The following is a 17,537-nucleotide window of genomic DNA, read 5'->3' as shown; positions in this document are numbered from 1 at the left end:
TGACGTTTACTCATTTTGAGAGAGAGAGCACATGTGCATGCATGCATGTGAGTGGGGGAGGGGCAGAGAGAGAGAAAGAGAAAGAATCCCAAGCAGTCCCTGTGCTGTCAGAGCAGAGCCCGACATGGTGCCTGAACTCACAAACCATGAGATCATGGCCTCAGCTGAAATCAAGAGTCAGACACTTAACCAACTGAGCCACCCAGGCATCCCGGTATGGGCATTTTTAAAACAGTAACTAAAAGTTTATACCTCTCTGCAGTTTACAGAGTACTGTCAGGTATAGTTTTATGTAATTCTCAGGGTCACCCTGTGGCAGGCACTAGTGCTGTATGTCCACCTCTATGCAAAGATGAGGAGACGAGCCCAGAGAAGTGGTGACCCCACGTTGGTTGGATCTCAGGGTTGGGCCCTTCCTATTATGTCCTGTACTCTTTAACAATATAAATCCATTACTCTCCAAAACTTTTTCTCCCTTTGTACTTTCTCTCTGTAGATCAAATATCGAGAAGAATATGAAAAATTCAAAGCTCTTTATACTTTACCAAAAAGCGTCGAAGATGATCCAAATACAGCACGGTGTCTCAGAGTCGGCAAGTTTAACATTGATGTAAGTAATCCCAAAGACCTTCCTTCAAATCAAAGCCAAGTAATATAGCCATCTATCATAGATCAGAACATTTCCTATTAATGCACATGGCACTGACTGTGCATATGTGAAGAAGGGAAGTGTTATTTCTGCTTCCCCCGCCCCCATGGATCTGTAGGAAGTGTCAGAAAATTCCAGATCCCACCTGATTGCTGTAAGTTGGTTACCCTGACTTCTCTGGTATATAAGAAAAGCACGTATTGCCAGGATACCTTGCACAATTTCCTGTATAATTGGCATGTTATTTTATCTTCATAGCGCCTATACAAATCAGTTTATGAAAAGAACAAAATGAAAATCCACATTGTTCCTGACATGGTGGAGATGGTTACTGCTAAGGATTCTCAGAAGAAAGTCAGTGAGATTGATTACCGCCTACACCTCCATGAGTGGATTTGCCACCCTGACTTGCAAGTCAACAGCCACGTCAGAAAAGTCACAGATCAGATCAGCGACGTAAGCCCATTGCTTATGAAGGTCCCCTTCCCTGGCTCCACATCCCATTCTGAGGAGAAGCAGATTCCCTGTTGCTTCCCCTCAGCCTTCTTCCACTATCGCTTTCCTACATACCTATGGGTCTGTCCCTGGAAGCAGGGCTCTGTGTGCCCATGTTTCCATGGTACCCTCAGCCTCACAGTGTAATGCCTTTTGATTTTCATTCCATAAAGTCATCCTGGGTCCAGAGGGTGTTAAAGTTATGACCAGTTTTTTTTTTTTTTTTTTTTTTTTTGGTCTGATTCCTTCTGTCTGCTGCAATCCTTTAGATTGTGTACAAAGATGACCTCAACTGGCTAAAAGGCATTGGCTGCTACATCTGGGACACTCCTGAAATTCTTCATGCCAAACATGCTTATGATCTACGTAATGATGTGAGTTTGCCTTTTTTTGTTTGTTTGTTTTTTGGCTTTTTTTTTTAAGTATGTTTCCTTTTCTACATAGTATAAGTCAGGGGGAGAGTTATGGACATTGTCACAGACCAGCTATGTCGTAAGTGGTGTTGAGGATGGCTGAGCTGGAGAAAGATGCTAAGGAGCAGAGGATGGCCATTGCACAGGAATGCCTGTAGCTTTCCAATGAAACACTGCATTCAAGCTGTCCCACTGTCTTCTTGTGGCAAAGGGACCCCTGGCTCTTTTCTTCTGTCTACATTTGGACTATTTCAAATATTGAGCACATGATTTGCATATTAGGAAAATCTCACTTGTTAGGAGTTTGTGGTGCTATAGACAGGATCTATTTATAAAAAGAGGATTTGCTAGGCAAATTAACAGTGTAATCAAGATTTCAGTAAAAAAGCTCCAATGTTCCTAGAAGAGCAGCTGTCAAGCCTGCTGGAAGGCTCTGGAAGCTCTATAGGACTATAAACATTGATTACACAGATTGTCATAAAATTCAAATGCATCCTGGTCAGTTGAATAAGTGCTAATGAAAGTAAACATTGGGGCACCTGGGTGGCTCAGTTATTTAAGTGTCTAACTTCTGCTCAGGTCATGATCTTGTGGTTTGTGAGTTCGAGCCCCACATCAGGCTCTGCACTGACAGTGTGGAGACTCCTTGGGATTCTTTCTCTCTCCCTCTCTCTCCACCCCTCCCCAACTTGTGCTCTCTCTCTCTCTTGCTTGCTCAAAATAAATAAACTTAGGGGAAAAAATTTAAAAGCAATCAAACCCTCTGTGAAAACCAGCAATTTCTGATACAGTGAATGGTCTAACACAGGTTTATTTTCTTCTCTTGGCAGATCAAGTACAAAGCTCATGCGCAGAAGACGAGGAATGACTACAAGTTGGTCACTGATACTCCACTCTATGTGCAGGCTGTCAAAAGTGGGAAACAACTAAGTGATGTAGGTGCATGGGGAAGTAGTGTGGACAGTAGTAAAGACAGACTGCCACTCAAGCAGAAGTGGCAAAAAAAAAAAAAAAAAGTGGTCTTTTCTAACTGGGAAACCAGAATTAGTACCTTAGAAAGTACTTACAGCTCTGCTCTTGTTCTCTGAAACCTGATGTGTTCAATCAGTTCCCAGTGAGGAGTTGTAAGGGATCTAAGTCTACTAAATACTTGGTGTTTTAGAGCGTCCGAAGTTGCTTCTTGTATCCTTGTGTCAAGAGCAACAGCTCTGTCTCACTGTCTAAGAATTCTAATAAATTAGAGCAAATGACACTAGGGTGAGGAGGGAGAAAACTCTGAAGTCAGAGATGTGGACAGTCACTACCACACATCCTTCATGAGGCTTGGGAAAAGCCCTAATCCCTCTGAGCCTCGGCATCCTTATATGTACACCACATATATCCATTACGCCTGAAAAACAGCAGATGAACCCAGCACAAAGCTGTTCTTTCTTATCTTCAACTAACCTCCCAGGTCAATAAGTAAATGTCAAATCCCACCAGTGAGTTAGAATGTTAAAACCTATTCTTTTGACTCCCTCACACCTGTCAGAATGGCTAACATTAACAACTCAGGAAACATAAGATGTTGGTGAGGATGTGGAAAGAGAGGATCTCTTTTGCGCTGTTGGTGGGAATGCAAACTGGTGCAGCCACTCGGGAAAACAGTGTGGAGGTTCCTCAAAAAATTAAAAATAGAACCATCCTATGATCCAGCAATTGCACTACTAGGTATTTATCCAAAGGATACAGGAGTGCTGATTCATAGGGGCAGTTGTACCCCAATGTTTATAGCAGCACTATTAACGATAACCAAATTATGGAAAGAGCCCAAATGTCTATCAACTAATGAATGGGTAAAGAATATGTAGTACATATATACAATGTAATATGACTCAGTGATCAAAGAGAATGAAATCTTGCCATTTACAACAATGGAGATGGCACTAGAATGTATTATGCTAAACAAAATAAGTCAGAGAAAGAGAAATATCATAAGATTTCACTCATATGTGGGATTTAGGAAACAAAACGGGTGAACATAGAGGAAGGAAGGCAAAAATAAGATAAAAACAGAGATGGAGGCAAGTTATAAGAGACTCTTAAACACAGAGAACAAACTGAGGGTTGCTGGAGGGGCGTTGGGTGGAGGGATGGGCTAAATGGGTGATGGGCATTAAGGAGGGCACTTGTTGGGATGAGCACTGGGTGTTATATGTAAGTGATGAATCACTAAATTCTACTCCTGAAATCATTATTGCACTATATGTTAACTAACTTGGATTTAAATTTAAAAAAAGAAAGAAAAAGAAAAAATGCAAAGGGAAAAAAACACTATTATTTTGAAACTTATAGTGGTAAAATACCCACTCTTCCTCTTCCTAAGCCTGAGCCATCTGTTCTACTTCTCTCTCAGTGTGGGGAGCACACACTGGTTGTGATCCTATTAATAAGACACATTAATAGATCAGATAGAGTCCCCTAGGCAAAGGGAAGCAGGCTACCTTTTTCTCATTTTTTAAGAGAGACTTGGGTTTCCATTTACTTCTTTCCAACAAGGCTGCTGCAGTCTGAATCAGCTGACCCTTCTCCTCTCTGCACACAGGCTGTTTACCACCATGACTATGTGCACAGTGTCAGAGGCAAAGTTGCTCCAACGACAAAAACTGTGGATCTGGATCGGGCCCTCCATGCATACAAGCTCCAGAGTGAGGTGAGTAGTTAGAACCCAATACAGGGCCCAGCAGAAGTCCAAGATGCAGCCTAAAGGGCCAGGCCACTGGCCTCTCTAGAAGCCACTTGGGCATGTATCTAGAAGGCTTGGGCATATATCTCAGCCTGACCTTGTCATTTATAAATGCTGTTCCATTCACAAGAGTTAAAAAGCAAAACAAAGAAAAAACCAAAATAGTACATAGTCTGTCTTCCTCTTGGCTGGCAAGCCAAGCAAGCAATGGGTACTTTCTGGAGCAATATTTATAAGATACAATGAAGAAAGCCAACTTACTCTCTCTGCCTAAAAAACTTAAAACCAAGGTGACGAAGGCAAGGCACATAATCATAAAAGACTTCACTTAAGAGCTAGAGCTAGAAATTGCTGTTGGAATTCAGAAGAGAAACTGGATTCCACTCATATATTTAATATCCCTATTCTGTATTACCTGGTGTGATGCTACATTGGTCTCACCCTTTAATGTTACTCTCCTATATTGAATGTTAAAAGTAATTTAGTTTTTAACATTTCAAACACTGTTCCTACTCCTGTAGCTCCCTTTAAAGACAGACTTGTGTATTTATTTATGTATTTATTTATTTATTTATTTATTTTTATTTATAGTTTTTATTAGAGAGTGAGCATAAGCGGGACAGAGGGGGAGAGAGAGAGAGAGAGAGAGAGAGAGAGAGAGAGAGAGAATTTCAAGCAGACTCCACACTCAGTACAGAGCCTGATGTAGGGCTCAATCCCACAACCCTAGGATCATGACCTGAGCCAAAACCAAGAATAGGATGTTCAACCTACTGAGCCACCCAGGCACCCCAAGACAGACTATTTAAAAGGTCACAGAGAAACTCCTTTCCCTTTTCTACTAGGGATAGGAGTATCTTGACCTCTTCACAGCCTGACTTCAAGATGCCACGTTTATGGTGGGGATGGGATTCCAAAGATGTGCCTTATAATTATGACTGTCTCAGGGATTGCTGGTGATATGAATAGCATCTAAGAGTGGGGTTAATGACAGAGGCAGCACTGACTGCCTGTTTTCTCTACTTTTCCCATTTTCTTGCTAGATTGTCATGCAACTAATGGGGCATAAATTCAAAAACAGAGAATTATTATTTTCTATAAGCTCCTTCGCTCATCACTCTTCTTTTCAAAAGCAAAAGTTAAGAGTAACTTAATTCATTGCCTGACTCTTAGAACTTACTTAATTTCTTCCTGAAATCAGTTTGGTGATCATAAGAACATTAAGTATCTAATTGAAAATCTATTGTGTACTGCATGTGACTTGTTTAACTTAGATCAGTTATTTGATGTAGATGTCATTTACCTACTCTTCCTCATTCCTGCAGGGTCTATACCGAGGAGCTGGCCGGCGCACCCTGCCTACTGGATATAGGCTTCCCGTGGACACCTCTCACTTCAAACACATCAAGGACACCCGATATATGAGCAGTTATGTAAGTGGTCTCCTCATTAAGATGGGGTCTGAAGGTGGTGGGAGCACTAATATTCATTAATAGCCTACCTAATGCCCTTAGTCATACTCTGAATGCTCAACATGATATAATGATGGGACTAGATAAGGGGAGACAGTGTGTTTTCTAGGGTTGCTATGGAATTGGCTTGCTCCTGCTTTAGCAGTATCTGTGTAACCCAGGGGGTTAGCATAGGGCTTTTGTGGGATTGCATCTGCATGAGTCAGTTACTTCAGCTCATGGTTTATGGCTGTTAGGATACGTCTACTTCTGTTGGCTTTAGCACAGAAGAATCCTGAACTATTCCAAGCCATATACCAGTAATGGAAGTTCGTACATGCACTGCTGATGTGTGGCAACAGTACTACCTTCAAGATACAACATCACTGTATATTCCTTTGAAAAAGAAAGGACTTCTTGCCTTGCTGCTGGCTCTGATACTTGCCCCACTGCTTACCTTCTGTGCTCGCTTAAAAAAAAAGCTCAGAGGGGTAAATAGGCTCTCACCACTTGTAGCTTGCCCACATGTCACTGACACTAACCTTCCCTGGATTTAAAAGTTCCACATTGGAATGTGATGCATTTACCCTATGGCAAAGCCTAGGGAAGTGTTACTATGTCTGTGACTCTGGCCTGCATACCATACACACAAATCAACCATCAGTTGAAGAATAAGCCGTCTCTTCCATGTTGCCCTTTAGAGTCCTGGGAATCAAACTTGCTGGCCAGGTAGGGTCCAATAGCCAGGGGCCCAAAAATATGGTTTCCAAAGCAGAGTCACAGACTGAATAATCTAACATGTCATTTTTTAAATCAGTCTGTAAGGCCATTCATCAGTGTTAAAAGTAGTCTCTTATGTCTTCTTTGCATTTTCTAATTTCCTAGCTGTACTAGGGCTAAAAATACAGGGTTTTTTCTTGTATTTTTCTTTCCTGCCTATAAACAGATTTATCTAGGCAACACTGAATTTTATTCCTTTCTGGACCTGGCTTTATTAGCAAACAAAATAATTTTTAAGACTCAAATTACTATAGAAATTTTGTCAAGGACTTTTCCTTATACTTAATGCTTAGAGAGTAATTTTCAAATGAAAGTGACAGCTCTTTTCTATTTGAGAAGTATAAAGCTACTCTGTGCTTACCCATCTGTGAACTCATTCTGACTTTGCTTTTGCAGTTCAAGTACAAAGAAGTTTATGAACACATCAAGGCAAATGGATATACACTTGGTCCCAATGACGTTCCATTTGTCCATGTCCGGAGGGCCAACAATGTTACCAGTGAGGTACTGTGAATGCGGATTCAGTTGGGCAAAGACTGAGTTTCAAAGACCATGGCTTTGTTTGAAATGCATTAAAAGTCAATTATATTTTAGCTATAAATTCACACATCAGCAAGGAGTAAGAGAGCCCTTTTAGTTACCATTTTGATACTGGTATCCATTGGCAACATTTTTCTATATTTGCTGATGCCATTGCACAGATCCAATTTATAGATTATAATGCAAATTAATTCATTTTTTGACATTTATATACAAAAAACTTTAATAAATTTGCATTTTAGTCTGACTCATGACCCTGGTTTTCTACACAAATGATTGGTTTGTATATCTGATCCTATCCAATCATCTGATAGTATGTGGAAGGTTTGGTGGTCAAAATTCTTCACCTAAATAAGATAAATACCATTTTCTCTTTTTTCCTAATCCCAATCACTTTTTTATGTCCTTAATCACCCCTCTCATGGCTCTTTATGTAAAATATTTGCTGATTAGTCAATGGATGCCCCCATCTTCCTACACTAAATAACTGGAATGGTTTTTCCTCCAATGTAGAGACTGTATCGACAATTGTACCATAAACTGAAAGACAAGATTCATACAACTCCTGACACACCTGAGATCCGCCAAGTCAAGAAGACACAAGAGGCTGTTAGTGAGGTGGGTATTTTCTTAGGAGAGAGGAAAGGCTGTGGAACCCAGGCAGGAATGTCAACCATTCAGTCTCTGATGTGTGTTTCTGGGTGTGTTTTTCTTTAGTTGATCTACAAATCAGACTTCTTCAAGATGCAAGGCCACATGATCTCACTGCCATACACACCCCAAGTGATCCATTGCCGCTACGTGGGAGACATCACCAGTGATGTAAGCATCTCCTAGGGATCTTTCTGACGGGCTCTTACCAAGAGGCTGTCTGCATTTAAGCCACCACTGGTCTTTGAACAGCCTTCTGCATTGAATACTTCTAAACTGAATATACAACTTGGAGGCAAAATTGTGTGGAAGTAGGACCACACATTTCTCCAGCTATGAAAACAACAGTAAGAGGAACACGTGAGAATGACAAAAATTGCTGACCACCATTCTGCATTCAACACTGAATCATTACCAGCTCCTCACCATACACGACCTCTGATCCTAGGTCCTGTTTATATTATCTTTCTCCTGCTCATCCCCACTCTCACCCTTTTTAGCAACTTCCTTCTACCATTTTTTTTCTCCTTAAATGTTTCCTTCTCCTAAAAGGCCACTCCATTCAGCCTATGCTTTTCTCCCATCAATATAATAATAACATAATACTCTGTTCTCTCCTCAGCTCAGAATTAGAGATTAAATTTTAAAACCTGTGATTCATTTGGGTGCACGTAAACTAAGAGTTTTCAACCAGGTAGATGCGTTCAACCAAAATGAAAGATATATCAATATAAAAAGTGTCACTACTCTATCTTCTTTGTTCCTGGTTTACATTTACTCACAGCCTGCTATATTTCTGTTTCTGTGACACAGATTAAATATAAAGAGGACTTGCAGATTCTCAAGGGACTGGGCTGCTTCTTGTATGACACTCCCGACATGGTCCGCTCCAGGCACCTGCGCAAGCTCTGGGTGAGTGCACATCTTCACAACACACGGCTACCCCTGGACAGCCTCCATATGTCTCATTACCAGCCTCAAGGTCCTAGACAGAAAGACTCTTTGCCTGCAGCTACTTTTAAGGGTAAATTTACCATTAACCAATTTGAATAAGTCATGACCCACTTAAGATGCCATGCGCCTCTGTAAGAGGTGATGAACTCAATTAAATGACAGTTGTCTTTGTTCCTTCCCCGGGAAGACATCCAGGACACGTGGAAGGCCTGCTCACATTGCACATACCAGCATTTGAGAGAGAGTTATATGACCACGACACGCAGTTCCTTAAATGACTAATTAACTTGTATTTCCATTGGTTTTTTTTCTCTAAGTCTAATTACCTGTACACCGATAAAGCAAGGAAGATGCGAGACAAATACAAAGTGGTTCTTGACACTCCAGAATACAGAAAAGTACAGGAACTGAAGACACATCTGAGTGAGGTAAGGATGCTGAACCTATCACTATAAGTGACTTGTTCTTCCGGTGACTGTTTTTCAGGCAACTACACTAGGCAAAAAAATCTCCACTCTGCCTTTAATTACAGACACGTCCATCATGTCTAAGCAAGTCAACTGACCTCATTTTGCCTCAATTAACTGATTTTGTCCCCTTTTGATGAGGCTGTTGATACTTGACTACCTGTGACTAGGGCTGCTGAGAGTTCACATGATTTTATAAATTAGAAAGGTCTTCTGTCTTATGCTATTGTTGCAGTCTCCAAACTGAATTTATTTCAAAACTATCTCTTTAATCCCTGCTATCAGATACCCTGAACACAGCACTGCCATTTGAAAAGTCTTATATGGTTCCCTGCTCTGCTGCCCACAACAGATTCCAAACTACTATGTTGTTTCATTTTCGGTTGGCACTGAGACTTCTGATTTATTATAAACAGTTGTGCATAGATATCTCATGCTCTCACCTGCATACTTGGTTCAGTGAGGGTTGGACCCCATCTTATTTAGTTGTGTATCCCACAGTGCCTTGCTGCCAGTGACTAAATGTGCTTTGTAAAGATCAGGGTATTTCACAAATGTAAATGGTTTTTCTTATTATAGAAGAATTGGCTGTTCTCATTCAACTTTCAGTTTGTCTTGTGGCCTCATCAGACTTCACCGAGCTAAGCCACATGTTAGCGGTCAGGCCACTTCGTTGACTCCCCATTCTCAATAGTTCTGATGCTGCTAATTAGGAATCACTTATGCTCTTAGACCTTGAGATGTCCTGGCAAACCAAATGTTGCCCTCAGTGGAGGGGATGTGCAGCTTCCTACACTCCTAGTGAGCTAGAGGCAGAGGATGATTAATTCTTTAGTTATTGCAAATGCTACATTGAGTGCATTTGCTTTCCTGAAAGCTTACTTGTGTTACTTCACCCGGCACGAGCACTTTTCCAGGAATGCTTACGTTCTTCTGTCTCAGCAAAGTTGTGCTTCTCCGCCCTGGCAGAGTATCAGGATCACCTGGGAAATGTTTCTAAACTACCCTTGAGTGGGCTCTAACTCCTCAGCCTCACAGCAAACTTTCTGATTGTCTGTGTCTGGGCATCTGCATGCCTTTAGCTGCTCCAAAATGATTCTAACATGCAGTCAGTGTTGGAAACCACTGCTTTAAAGTATCCCATCTGTCCTCCAGCTACCACATAATAAAACATAGTTTGGTAACTTAAACTGTTTATTGGTATCTCTGAAATACCTTTATTTCTCTTGGCTGTTTGGATTCAGAATTACCTAAAACTTTAATTTCTCCTTTTCCTAATTCCTATTGGGATTTTCTGCATCTTATGCATCAACACTGAGGAAAAAGAATAGATATTCTTCAGTAGTTCATTTCCTCCCACACTTGGCTCACCAGAAGAATGACGTGGGAATGATAAAATATTGACCCACCTCTTCAATTTTTGAAAGAGTTTGAGAAGGATTGGTGTTCATTCTTTGAATGTCTGGTAGAATTCATCAGTGAAGAATGAATTCATCAATGCAGAATTCATGCATGCTTTTGATCTTGGACTTTTGTTAGTTGGGAGGTTTTTGATTATTGATTCAATATCCTTACTAGTAATTGGTCTGTTTAGATTTTCTATTTTATCACGATTCAATGTTGGTAGGTTGTATGCTTCTAGGAATTTATCCATTTCTTCTAGATTGTCCAATCTGTTAGTGCATAATTGTTTATAGTAGTCTCCTTTATACTTTGTATTTCTATGATATCAGTTAAAACATCTTGTCTTTCATTTCTGATTTTGAGTTCTTCGTGAGTCTAGTGAAAGATTTGTCAATTTTGTTTATCTTTTCAAAGAACCAGCTCTTTCACTGATCTTTTCCATTATTTTTTTAGTTTGTATTTTATTCATTTCTTCCCTGATCTTTATTTCCTTCCTTCCACTAACTTTGGCCTTCATTTAGTCTTCTTTTTTTAATTTCCTTGAGGTGTAAAGTTAGGTTGTTTATTTGAGACTTTTCTTGTTTCTTAAGGTCGGTATATATTGTTATGAACTTTCCGATTACAACTGCACCCAGAGACACCTGGTTGGCTCAGTCAACTCTTGATTTCTTTCAGGTCACAATCTCATGGTTCATGGGATCAAGCCCTGTGTTGGGCTCTGTGCTGATAGTGCAGAACTTGCTTGGGATTCTCTCTCTCCCTCTCTGTCTGCCTCTCCCCAGCTCATGCAGTCTCTCTCTCTCTCTCTCTCTCTCTCTCTCTCTCTCTCTCTCAAAATAGATAAATTAACTTAAAAAAATGCATGCATAAGTTTTGGTATGTTACATTTTCATTTGTCTCAAGATATTTTTTTTATTTCTCTTTTGATTTCTTCTTTGACCCATTGTCAGAGTTGTTGTTTTGTATCTGTTGTTTTTCAGTATATTATTTAATCCCTACATATATGTGAATTTCCCAGATTTCTTCATGTAATTAATTTTTAGTTTTATTCCATTGTGGTTGGAAAAGATGCTTGACATGATTTCAGTCCCCTTAAATTTGAGACTTGTTTTGTGGCCTAGCATGCAATCTATCTTGGAAAATGTTCCATGTGCACTTGAGAAGAATGTATATTCTGTTGCTTTTGGATGGAATGTTCTGTAAATATCTGTTAAATCCATCTGGTCTACTGTACCATTTAAAGCCAATGTTTCCATATTGATTTTCTGTCTGGATGATCTATGCATTGAAGTAAGTGGGTATTAAAGTCCCCACATATTATAGTATTGCTGTCTCTCTGTTTAGGTATGTTAATATATGCTTTATATATCTAGGTGCTTCTGTGTTGGGTGCATATTTACAAATGTTATATCTTCTTATTGGCCCCTTTATCGTTATGTAATGCTCATCTTTGTTTCTTATTGGTCTTTGTTTTAAAGTCTGTTTTGTCTCATGTAAGTATAGCTACTCCACTTTTCTTTTGGTTTCCATTTGCATGGCATATCTTCTTCAGTCCCTTCACTTTCAGTCTCTGTATGCCCTTACATATTAAGTGAGTCTCTTGTGGGCACCTGGATGCTTCAGTTGGTTAAGCATCTGACTCTTGATTTCAGCTCAAGTCATGATCCCAGGGTGGTGGGATCAAGCTGCATGCCAGGCTCTGTGCTGAGCAGGGAGCACCTCCCCTGCTCACATGTGTGTGTGCACACTCAACTCACACACAAAAAATTAAAAAATAAATAAGTGAGTCTCTTTAAGCATCATATAGATAGATCTTATTTATTTATTTATTTTAAAGTTTATTTATTTTGAGAGAGAGTGAGAGGGAGAGAGCACAAGCAGGGAGGGGCAGAAAAAGAGGAGGAGACAGGGAGAATCCCAAGCAGGTTCTGCTCTGGGAATGTGGAGCCAGATGTGTGGCTCAGTCTCATGACCATGAAATCATGACCTGAGCGAAAATCAAGAGTCAGATGCTTAACCAGCTGAGCCATGCAGGCACCCCAGTAGGTCTTGTTTTTTAATCCATTCAGCCACTCTATATCTTTTGATTGGAGAATTTGGTCCATTTACATTTAGAGTAATTATTGATATGTATGTGCTTATTGCCATTTATCAATTGTTTTCTGGCTGTTTTTATAGTCCCTCCTTCTCTCTTTCTTCTCTTGCTCTCTTCCTTTGTTCCTTTGTGGTTTGATGATTTCTTTTAACAGTATGCTTATTTTTCTTTCTTTTCATCTTTTGTGTGTTCCTTATAGGTTTTTGCTTTATGATTACCATGAGGCGACTTATAGCAACTTATATTTATAGCAGTCTATTTTAAGTTAATGACAACTTAAGTTTGATCTCATCGTAAAGGTCAACATTAGTACTTCCCATGTTTTATGTTTTTGATGTCACATTTTACATGTTTTTGTTACGTGTATCCCTTCCCAAATTGTAATCGTAGTTATTTTTACTCCTTTTGTCTTTTAACCTTCATACTAGTTTTATAAATGATTAATTCACTGTATTTACCATATATTTACCTTTCCATTGAGATTTATTTTTCATGTGTTCTTATCACTAATTAACACCCTTTATTTTCAGTTTAAAGAAGTCTCTTTAACATTTCTTATAAGGCTGCTTTTATTTATTTTTTTTTTATAAGGCTGCTTTTAATGGTGATGAACTCCTTTAGCTTTTGCTTGTCTAGAAAACCCTGTCTGTCCTTCATTTCTGAATGATAACTTGCCAGGTAAAGTATTCTTTCAGCACTTGAAATATATTGTGGCACTCCCTCTGGTCTGCAAAGTTTCTGATGACAAATCTGCTGATACTCTTATGGGGGTTCCATTGTATGTAACAAGTTGTTTTTCTCCTGCTTTTAATAGTTTCTTCTTGTCTTTAACTTTTGACATTTTAATTATCATGTGTCTTGGTGTGGGTTTCTTTGGGTTCTTCTAATTTGGAACTCTCTGAGCTTCCTAGATCTGGATGTCTGTTTTCTTCTCCAGGTTAGGAAAGTTGTCAGCCATTATTTTTTCAAATAAGATTTCTTTCCATTTCTCTCTCCTCCTTCTGGAAGCCCTATGATGCAACTTTTAGTCCATTTGATGCTATCCCACAAGTCCCTAAGGCTATCTTCACTTTTTTTTTTTTTTTTTCATTCTTTTCTCTTTTTGCTGCTCTGATTAGGTGAATTCCACTGCCTTGTCTTTGAATTGACTGATTCTTTCTTCTGCTTTATCTAGTCTGCTGTTGAACCCCTCTAGTATATTTTTCAGTTCAGTTATTATATTTTTCAGCTCTGTGACTTCTATTTGATACTTTCTTATATTTTCCATCTTTTTGTTGACATTCCCACTGTGTTCATTCATTCTTCTTTCCAATTTGGTGAGCATCTTTATGACTGTTAATTTAAACTATCAGGTAAATTATTTCCATTTTACTAAGTTGTTCTGGGTTTGTTTTTATTTTTTTAGTTTTATCTTGTTCTTTCATTTGAAATATATTTCTCTATTTCTTCATTTTGTTCAACTCTCTGTGTTAATTTCTATACAATAAATGAAGCAACTACCTTTCCCAGTCTTTAAGGAGTGGCTTCATGCTGGAAGTGAAACTTGTTATTCAATCATGTTTCATTTCTTGGTTGTGTCTCAAACCTTCATGCTTGGGCAAGTAGCCTATTATCTTTTTAATAGCTCCCAGTAGTTGAGGATGTGCTAACACCACCCAATGTCCCAAAGGGAAGGATTTTTAGCATCTAGATTTAGGCTGCTTGCAAGCCAGACCCCCCAGGCATCAACTTTTAAATGTATGTAAATACATACAATCCTAAGGGACTTCAAGCATAAACTCTGCTGGCCACCAGAGCCAGACAATCTGGAGTTGTCTCCTGGCTGGTGGTCATAGAAACTGGGACCCCAGACAAGCATATACATTTTTTTCTAGATGAAACCAGTAAGCTGGAGCAAGGCACAGGTAGAGAACCAATATGGCATCCACAACCTATGTTCCTTGTTAGCAGCTCTATAAGCTACTAAGTGTGTGTCAAACCTAAAACCTACCCCTCAGGCCAAAGATTCAGGAAAAGGAAAAAGGCCTTCTTCATAGAAAGACTAGGAGTATGCCTCAGTCTGTGCCCTTGGGGTGGTAGCCTACCAAGAACTGTCTTTCCGATTGTCATAGTCCTGTGGGACCCAGGAATGCAAGCCTCCCAGGCTACTAGTGCTAGGCAGTCAAGGGGTGTCCCCTGCTTGGCAGCTGCAAATCCCAGGCACCAGCTGTGTAAAAAGTTTCCCTCCAGGAGATGCTGGTGCTCTGAAGCACAGTGGAGGGTGAGCATAAAGATAGCACATGCCCTCTAAGATCTCTGAAAAGGATTATAGTCAGCTCCAAGATACATTTTTAGTTAGAAGCCTGCCCCTCAAGCTATAGTCATGATGATTAGCTAACAAGTCTTTACTGAAAGAATGAGGTCCTAGGTCTGTTGTCTTTTGCTGTGCCTGGGGATGGTAGCTATTTAGGAACTTTTTCTCCATTGGTTAAAGTCCTATGAGACCAATAAGAGTAGGCCCTACCAGCCACTAGACCTAGATGGTATAGAGGTGTCTCCTGGCTGCAAAAATTAGGCTCCTAAAAAAGGCTATGAGCTCCTTTCTGGATGACCCTGCTTATCACAGTCCTATGGGACCAGAAACACAAGTTCCCCTGACCTTCAGGGCCAAGTGACCAAGAGGTGTCCTGAAAGTGGTAGCCACAAATATTGGAATGAATGAAATCTTGTCATTTGCAACAACTTGAATGGACCTCAAGGGCATTATGCTAAGTGAAATAAGTCAGAGAAACACAAATACCATATGACCTTTCTTATATGTGGAATCTAAAAAAAAATTATATATATATGTATATACATATAGTGGGCACCGTAGGTGGGGAGAAGTGAGAGGGAGAAATTTAGTTTAAATAAACTGAATTAAAAAAAAAAAATACTGATCCAAGCCACTATTCTGTATTTGGAAAATCTTCAGTAGAACCTATAAATCTGTTTTAATAAGGACTTTGGGATATTTTAGGATCAGGAAAATTTCATAAATATTGTCTGAGTAAAAAGTTTGATGGCAAAAGGAAGTTCAAGTTCTTGACTTTTGAATTGTCTTTGAGTTGTATAGACTCTTGACTTTTTATACATTGTAATACTAGGAAGCAGGGATATTGTCCCAAGAAGCATGAACAATGCATACCTAAGTATAGGGGAAAGAAAGGACAAATAAAATTATAGAAATGGCATGGGAGAGTTGAATTTTTGTCCCATATTTATTTCCCAGTTTGCCTCATTATATTAAATTCCTTCAACGTTTATCAGAGGACTACTATCTTTCAGATCTTTTATCCAAACACATGGTGATTAAAAAAAAAAAATGATAGAGCTGAGCCCCTGCATTCCATGGGCTCATAATGTGTGAAAAGAAACAAACATCAATATGATAAATGATATCCTGTAGGGATAATCAAGACAGTATGTACTCTAGGAGCTTTCCAGGCAGATAAGAGGGGGGGAACATTCTAAGCAGAAAAGGCAGTATATGAAAATGGCCATCATCAGTTCTTGAAGTTGGAAATAGTTTCAAATAGCACAAAGGAAGTGTAGAAGAATGTTAGGAAAAGAGACTGGAAACATAGGATAGAAGCCAGCTTATAAAGACTCCAGGGCTCTATCTTAATATTGGACTTGATGAAAAATCATTGAAGAATTATTTATGAGCATTAATAAAATCTTCTCAGATTTGTGAAAGATGAATAAGCCATATGGAGTGGTCCAATGGGAGACTTAGGAAGGTGTTTTAGGAGGCTCTTGAGGATGTGTAGAGAAGAAATGATAAAGGAGGCTGAACTAGGGCACTGGCTGTGAGAAAGGAGAAAGTGGATCAGACTTAAAGGATATCACAAAGTTAGGAGCCCAGGATTCATGACCATTTATTGTGGGAATAAGGGAGAAGTTTAAGATGACTCCTCAAGTTTCTGTCCTACATGATAGAGATCAAGGAGCCATTTAGCAAAGTAGAAGAGATAACAGGTGAAGAAGCAGGTTGGGGCTGGAGATGGTAATATAAAGAATGCCACATTGAACATGGTAAGTTCAGGACATTGTTGAAAATTTGGGTCTGGCTCAGGAAAAATAATGGATATATAGATTTGGAAATCCTCAATCTCAAATTGATGATTGAGGTCACAGATACAAATGAGGTTATGCATGGAAAATACATAGGGTGAAAGAGGCCAACCCTGACTCCAGCTAGTGGCAGCTAGGGCAGAACCATAGAAGGAAGCCAAGGAGTGCCTTGAGAGATAGGAGGCCACTTAGAATGCTGGAGGCAGAAAAGAGCACTTTTGGGAATGAAACTGCTGAGCAGTTTTAGTTGCTACAGAGAACTGTCTGTATTTGGCAGTCATAAAGTTTTTGGTAGACCTAATAAGAATGACTTCATTGGTGTGTTTGGGTGCAAGCCAAACTGTTGCCTTGAGAAATTAATCAAAAGAGAGAAAAAGAAGAAATACATAGTATTTCTTGGCTGTGAAAGGCAGAAACAAGGTCATCAGTAGAGATTGGAAAAGGCTTAGTGAAAGGGAAGGGACTGGAATTTGTTAGCAGATGAAGGGGGAGGGCTGGAGAAACAGGAAGGTTGAAGGTGTAGAGGGGAAGGGTATAATTAATTGCTAGCACAGGCTTCTAGAACGGAACAGGCGAGCATAGGACCAAGAACACAGTAGGAGGCTTGAATCTTGAGCAGGTTGTAGAATGTCTTATTTTGATACGAGGGAAAAAGAAAAGGAGGGCTAGGGAGGTAAGTAAATTATTGGTTTATTGGGCAGAAACTGAGATTGTTGCAGTGGGGCAGGCCCTGATTTCTTTATGAAGTAGGTAGTAAAGGCATCTCTCAGCAGAGAACATAATGTGTCAATGAAGCAGAAATAACGGTAATGACTTTT

At 39.6% G+C, this 17,537-nt stretch overlaps 1 protein-coding gene across 1 annotated transcript in view; it reads left to right on the top strand.

Moving 5' to 3' along the window:
• Nucleotides 1–17,537, top strand: part of NEB (nebulin) — a 223,788-nt gene that overhangs the window by 155,661 nt on the left and 50,590 nt on the right. Inside the window, exons 95-105 of the mRNA XM_042948758.1 lie at nucleotides 497–610; nucleotides 908–1,105; nucleotides 1,414–1,518; nucleotides 2,388–2,492; nucleotides 4,142–4,249; nucleotides 5,608–5,715; nucleotides 6,910–7,017; nucleotides 7,567–7,671; nucleotides 7,771–7,875; nucleotides 8,518–8,616; nucleotides 8,976–9,086. Of these exons, the coding sequence (XP_042804692.1) occupies nucleotides 497–610; nucleotides 908–1,105; nucleotides 1,414–1,518; nucleotides 2,388–2,492; nucleotides 4,142–4,249; nucleotides 5,608–5,715; nucleotides 6,910–7,017; nucleotides 7,567–7,671; nucleotides 7,771–7,875; nucleotides 8,518–8,616; nucleotides 8,976–9,086 (1,266 nt within the window). The remainder of the gene's footprint in view (nucleotides 1–496; nucleotides 611–907; nucleotides 1,106–1,413; nucleotides 1,519–2,387; nucleotides 2,493–4,141; nucleotides 4,250–5,607; nucleotides 5,716–6,909; nucleotides 7,018–7,566; nucleotides 7,672–7,770; nucleotides 7,876–8,517; nucleotides 8,617–8,975; nucleotides 9,087–17,537) is intronic.

The sequence above is a fragment of the Panthera leo genome, chromosome C1, assembly GCF_018350215.1.
Source record: "Panthera leo isolate Ple1 chromosome C1, P.leo_Ple1_pat1.1, whole genome shotgun sequence".
NCBI classification, from domain to species: Eukaryota; Metazoa; Chordata; class Mammalia; order Carnivora; family Felidae; genus Panthera; species Panthera leo.
Note: the sequence above shows the minus strand (reverse complement) of the source record. Positions and strands in the feature narration are given on the sequence as shown.